Source organism: Haliotis rufescens, unplaced genomic scaffold (genome assembly GCF_023055435.1).
Source record: "Haliotis rufescens isolate VD_foot unplaced genomic scaffold, xgHalRufe1.0.p SCAF_4, whole genome shotgun sequence".
Classification (NCBI taxonomy): domain Eukaryota; kingdom Metazoa; phylum Mollusca; class Gastropoda; order Lepetellida; family Haliotidae; genus Haliotis; species Haliotis rufescens.
This window is the reverse complement of record NW_025964112.1, coordinates 65,407,087-65,413,086: the sequence shown is the minus strand read 5'-3', so window position 1 is coordinate 65,413,086 and position 6,000 is coordinate 65,407,087. Positions and strand designations below refer to the sequence as shown.

Sequence of the window (6,000 nt, the reverse complement as noted above, 5' to 3'; positions counted from 1 at the left end):
AGACTGCAGGAGGATGTAGAGATTCATAGTAGGCAAACATGCTGTAATAAACTACAGAGTATCGGAATGTGGAACATTGACAAAAAAGGAGCGACACGAAAGGATTCCGATTTATTCAATAGAGTAAATTATAAAAAAACTTTCTTGGAAAATTATTCAGTTATTTTATAACACTGAAAAAGATATATTATCTTTAAAGAAACAAAACAAAGTGGTGAGGTTTTGAAGCACCATATTGAGTTTCAGCTTTTTTCCTGTCACGTAGATGAAGAATGAAGCTTTTTCTCTCTGAAACATGAATATAAATTCCAATGTGGCTTGTAAGTACATAACGTCCAAGTGTCAGAGCGTATTGTCCGTCTGTTAACTAAACAGATGAGCAAGAAACTTCAGAAGTATGTTAGGATCAGTTTATGTCAAGAAAACCTTTGTAAGTCTTGACGACCCTTTTTTCAGAAGCCACAAGCTCCAGACAAAATCTGTGAAGGGCCATCGTAGGACTTTCATAGTGGTCTGGAAAGGGATTTTATTTAAAAAAGGTTGTTCTTCTCAAACTGAAAAAGACATAATTATCAATTATGGAAACTGTTTTATTATCATCTTGCAGGAACCACACGGCTGAGAGAAATTACATTTTGGTAGGACAAGCAGCACTTCAGCGATGGATAAATGTATTCAAGACATTCAGAATAAGGATTTGTTTCTCTTAAAATTAAACGTGATCGAGCTGAAACTTTGGGAAGATGATATATGATTTATAACTTTGGAACACTGCTGACGATGTTGCGAAAGTGTCTACTTAGATCTCACATACTGCTTTACTAAATGCGGTGACACATTAATATTTGTAACCATAGCGATGTTCTTTAAGGTTTGAAATCTCACTGTCACTACAATAGATAGCAAACTAAGCACTTCCCTTTCTTAATGGATAAACATTTAGCTCACTTGGGATGTAGCTGGTGAGCGACTTGGCCATGGAGCTAGTTCTATTATTTGGTTTGCTGGGCCGCCAAGACACATTTTAAAGTGTGTGGAATTAAATATACATGATTTATTTTATATAACTAATGTGTGTTAATTAATTTTAGTTATGAAAATACTTTAAATTATTGCGTTGGGACATGGCATTACAAATAATATTTTCTTTCATGTTATGTTTTCATAATTTCAAACACTTACTTTGTGCAAATTTTGTAAGTGCCGGGCGATACCGGTGGGGCAGGACATGCTCACCCTGGCGAACACCTGGTGTCATCACTTATTTCAATTGTTCCATTCGTATAATGTTCATCAGTATTTTACGACCATTAGATTTGTTACCGCAGTTATCATCTGGCTTTGATGTTTTACATGAAATTATCATTTATAGTTCTTAGTCCGTTGAAACCATTTAAACCAGTGAAGTGCCTCTTGGTTTTTCGGACTAATAGCTAAACCAGATTTAACTCGTCAGCTCACATCACTTGTGCACGTGAAATTTCTCAAATGGATGTGTGTTAATACATACACATTTACACACATTTAACTTTAATCAGTATCTCTGATCAATCTAGATGCAATAAAATACAATTATTTTGTGTGAATTCCTATATAGAAGTTCTGTGTCTTTCGGTACAGTGTTGTTATCGACCCTAGCATGTCTACACTGAGATTTTGCAGATCATACAAGATGTACCAAGTTGCGGGTCGTACATGCGATGGAGCTGAACATTATACCCCATTACTACTTTTCTTGTAGCTGCGTAGTACATATACATACTATGTAAAAGAGTATATGGCCTATATGTTCCTTGAATGTAAGTTAAACACTTCGTCTTGACAATGTTGTATAGTTCCTCTGTCATAGTTCCTCTTCCATTTGCCATATCATCTGTAGAGAATGATTTCTTCTCGATGACTTTACTTTTAGTCGATAACCATATTGGGATTTCACGTTTATTATATTCCCCATATTTCTGCAGATAGCTTATCAGATGCCACCTTTTGGAATTTGTGATCAATATAAATTATAACATATTTCAAATGTATGAAAACATGAAAACGGATTCTTCCACCTTTACTCAGATTCAAATGGTGATTGGGACTTTTCTATCTATAGCCCATATTTAACCTCATAGGAGGCGAGTGTCAGAATGTGAAATACCTACACAAAAGATCCCTCAAAATGCCTTCACATCTTGAGATAACGTTCGGAAGACAACGATGCTTGGCTCAAGCAACCTAGCTAGAGGACTCCACAACCTCTGTTGACAACTTCAAAGAGCGTCATACTCGAGACAAGTTGGAAGTTTTGTCAAACTTAATACTGAGCTTAGCAGGTTGACCTGCTTGTATGTGTCACTAATGATCATGTTGCCTGTGACGGGGGTATATTTAGCCAGTGTGGGCGAGATGTTAGGCATACTGACCGGTGTGGGCGAAATACAAGGTAAATAGCAGGTGCTTGGTGGAAGTGCTCGTGAGAATAGGATTGTAGGTGTATTGGACTGGGTATCTATCCACCCTGACTGAGAAATGGGGACAGTGACATATCAACGTTTTTGGCGACTTGGGCAAGGCGCTCACTGTCGAGAAATAATGTAAGGGGTAAAATAATTTGTGAACTAGCCACTCTTAAGAAATGGTTGCACCCTGTACCCTTAATAAAGACAAAGTTAGAGTCAGCTATTGCACTATCCTCGTTTAACTAAGATAGATAGAGTAATGTATTGCACTATACTTTATAAACATACAACTTGTGAGATTCTCGTTTCAAGACTCTGATCTTATATATCACCTACTACAATTATAAACAAAACAATTCGACCACTGTTCAATTATAAGAAGGTTCGATGAAGTTAATAAGCCTGAAATGAAGGTAACATGGGGATGATCAATAGCGTTTGATGTTTATTCATTATTATTCTTTCTGCATAATGTTAAGTATTAATCTGTCAGCACGCAGGTAATCCTTTCAGCCTGCTGTCTCAACACGCGTGGGGCTGGCACTAGGCAATTTAAATTAAAAATTAGAAGTGAAATAAACTATTCGTTAATATCGTGGTGGTGACGTAAGATACTGTCCACGACCAGCAGCCCGGGGTCCACGTGGCGATATTGGGATTGGGGCGGGGCTGCACAGGGCGACTATGAACACCACACTCATCAGGGACAACACACCATTGCACTGAACAGTTTGAAGAGCGTTTTATTACCATTGTCATGTATAGACTTTCTTCTTCACAGCAAAACATACACTTTACGACTTCATCTTTTATTGTAGTTTGTCAAGATGGCGTCCCCTTCCCTCACGACTCCGAGGGGGGTGTGATCGCGGGGCAGCGTCTGAACTCACTCACCTGTGTCACCATTGATTAATCTTCAGGTATTTCTAATTGGAGTTTAATACTCGAACCCTCCCGCTGAGTAGCCAATCACATCTGTTATAAACCGTCCTGATTGTACCTGCTCACAAGCTCATAAACATTTCATCATGTCGGGGCGATCTGGTAGGAGTTTAACTGAAACCTTTGTAATGTGGGAAACTTTCTCTTTTGACTATTTATTCACAGTATGCTCATAAATGATCACCAACCGATTTAAGAAAGAAACCAAATAAACATCTGGTATTTTGTACATATGGATAATTTCATAAATCGTTCTCTTCAATGCGACACTTACTCTCTTTTCCCTTCCTCCTTTCTCCATCCATGAAGCTCTTCCTTCTTCTCCATCCATGAAGCCCTTCTCCTTTCTCCATCAATGACGCCCTTGCTCCTTTCTCTATCCATGAAGCACTTCGTTCTTTCTCCATCCACGAAGCCCTCCTCCTTTCTCCATCGATGAAGCCCTTCTTCCTTTCTCCCTTCATGAACCTCTTTCTCCTTTCTCCATCAATGACGCCCTTGCTCCTTTCTCTATCCATGAAGCCCTTCCCCTTTTCTCCACCCATGATGCTCTACCTCCTTTCTCCATCCATGAAGCTTTTCTTCCTTTCTCCATCAATGAATCCCTTCCTTCTTTCTCCATCCATGAAGCCCTTCCTTCTTTCTGCATCCATGAAGCCCTTTCCCTTTTCTCAATCTATGAAGCTCTTCTTCCTTTCTCCATCAATGAATCCCTTTCTCCTTTCTCTATCCATGAAGCCCTTCCTTCTTTCTCCATCCATGAAGCTTTTCTTCCTTTCTCCATCAATGAATCCCTTCCTCCTTTCTCTATCCATGAAGCCCTTCCTCCTTTCTCTATCCATGAAGCACTTCCTTCTTTCTCCATCCATGAAGCTTTTCTTCCTTTCTCCATCAATGACGCCCTTCCTTCTTTCTCCATCCATGAAACTTTTCCTCCTTTCTCCACAAATGAAGCCCTTCCTCCTTTCTCTATCCATGAAGCCCTTCCTTCTTTCTCCACCAATGAATCCCTTCCTCCTTTCTCCATCCATGAAGCTTTTCTTCCTTTCTCCACCAATGAATCCCTTCCTCCTTTCTCTATCCATGAAGCCCTTCCTTCTTTCTCCATCAATGACACCCTTCCTTCTTTCTCCATCCATGAAGCTTTTCCTCCTTTCTCCATCAATGAATCCCTTTCTCCTTTCTCTATCCATGAAGCCCTTCCTTCTTTCCCCATCCATGAAGCTTTTCCTCCTTTCTCCACAAATGAAGCCCTTCCTCCTTACTCTATCCATGAAGCCCTTCCTTCTTTCTCCACCAATGAATCCCTTCCTCCTTTCTCCATCCATGAAGCTTTTCTTCCTTTCTCCACCAATGAATCCCTTCCTCCTTTCTCCATCCATGAAGCTTTTCTTCCTTTCTCCACCAATGAAGCCCTTCCTCCTTTCTCCACCAATGAATCCCTTCCTCCTGTTTCCATCCATGAAGCCCTTCCTCCTTTCTACTTCGATGAAGCCCTTCTTCCTTTCTCCCTCAATGAACCTCTTTCTCCTTTCTCCATCAATGACGCCCTTACTCCTTTCTCCATCCATGAGGCTCTTTCTTCCTTTCTCCATCCATGAAGCTCTTCCTTCTTTCTTCATCCATGAAGCCCTTTTTCCTTTCTCTATCCATGAAGCCCTCCTTCCTTTCTCCATCCATGAAGCCCTACCTCCTTTTCTATCCACATCAAGCCTCGCCCTTTCCTTATCCATCAACACTTCCTCATTTCCCCCTTTTCCATTCGGCACATCTCTTCATCCTTATACGCGAAGGCCTCCTCCCGTCTTCCTCTTCATCACTACCTCCCTCCAGAGCGAAATGGGTGTGAACAGAGAGGTGAAGGAAGTCGGACAGAGAGAGACAGACATTAACATATATATTAGTTATATTAGTCTCTCTCTCTTTCTCTCTGTCTCTCTCTGTCTCTCTCTCTCTCTGTATCTCTCTCTCTCTCTCTATATATATATATATATATATATACTGAGTCAAATTAGACACTTCACATTTTTAAAAGTAATCCCATATATGTCATACAACGGACAAATGTATCAGAGAAGGTAATTTTTAATCATTAATGTCCAAAGAAAGATTTTAATTAACGGTGGTAACCATAATTTGTTCCAAGCACCTACGGTATTCGGTAATAACATCAACAGTTTAAATCTTAAGTCCCAAGCACGAGAATCTGATGGCACACAAGTTCAGTAGCGTGTATGGCCACCGTGTGCGTTGACAACTGCCACACAACGCCTCCGCATGGACCTTGTGATGCTTGTGAACACATGATTGGGAAGACGACGCCATTGTTGCTGCAAAATGGTGCCAAGATCTTGCAAATTCTGTCGTTGGTTCTTGAGAGTGCGCTGACTTCTGCCAAGAGCATCCCAGACGTGTTCGATGGGATTGAGGTCGGGAGACCTTGACGGCCAGTCCATGACGTTGACTCCCGCATTCTGAAGGAAATTCCTTGTCAAAATTGCTGTGTGGGGTCTGGCTTTGTCGTGTTGGAAGATCAAACCGGGTTCATGTGCTGCCATAAAAGGCAGAAGTTCTGGTGCTAGTACCTGGTCGCGGTAAGCAGCAGCGTTGA

The 6,000-nt window shown here is 40.7% G+C and overlaps 1 protein-coding gene across 1 annotated transcript; it reads right to left on the bottom strand.

Moving 5' to 3' along the window:
* Positions 1-4,060: 4,060 nt before the first annotated feature.
* LOC124114725 lies at positions 4,061-5,122 on the bottom strand. Its single transcript, XM_046475434.2, has one exon. The coding sequence runs from the start codon at positions 5,120-5,122 to the stop codon at positions 4,061-4,063; it is 1,062 nt and encodes a 353-aa protein (XP_046331390.2).
* Between the last annotated feature and the right edge of the window lie 878 nt (positions 5,123-6,000).

What these genes read in the sequence shown, in the direction of transcription:
- LOC124114725 (XM_046475434.2), bottom strand. Translation starts at nt 5,122, where the DNA reads ATGGATAAGGAAAGGGCGAGGCTTGATGTGGATAGAAAAGGAGGTAGG.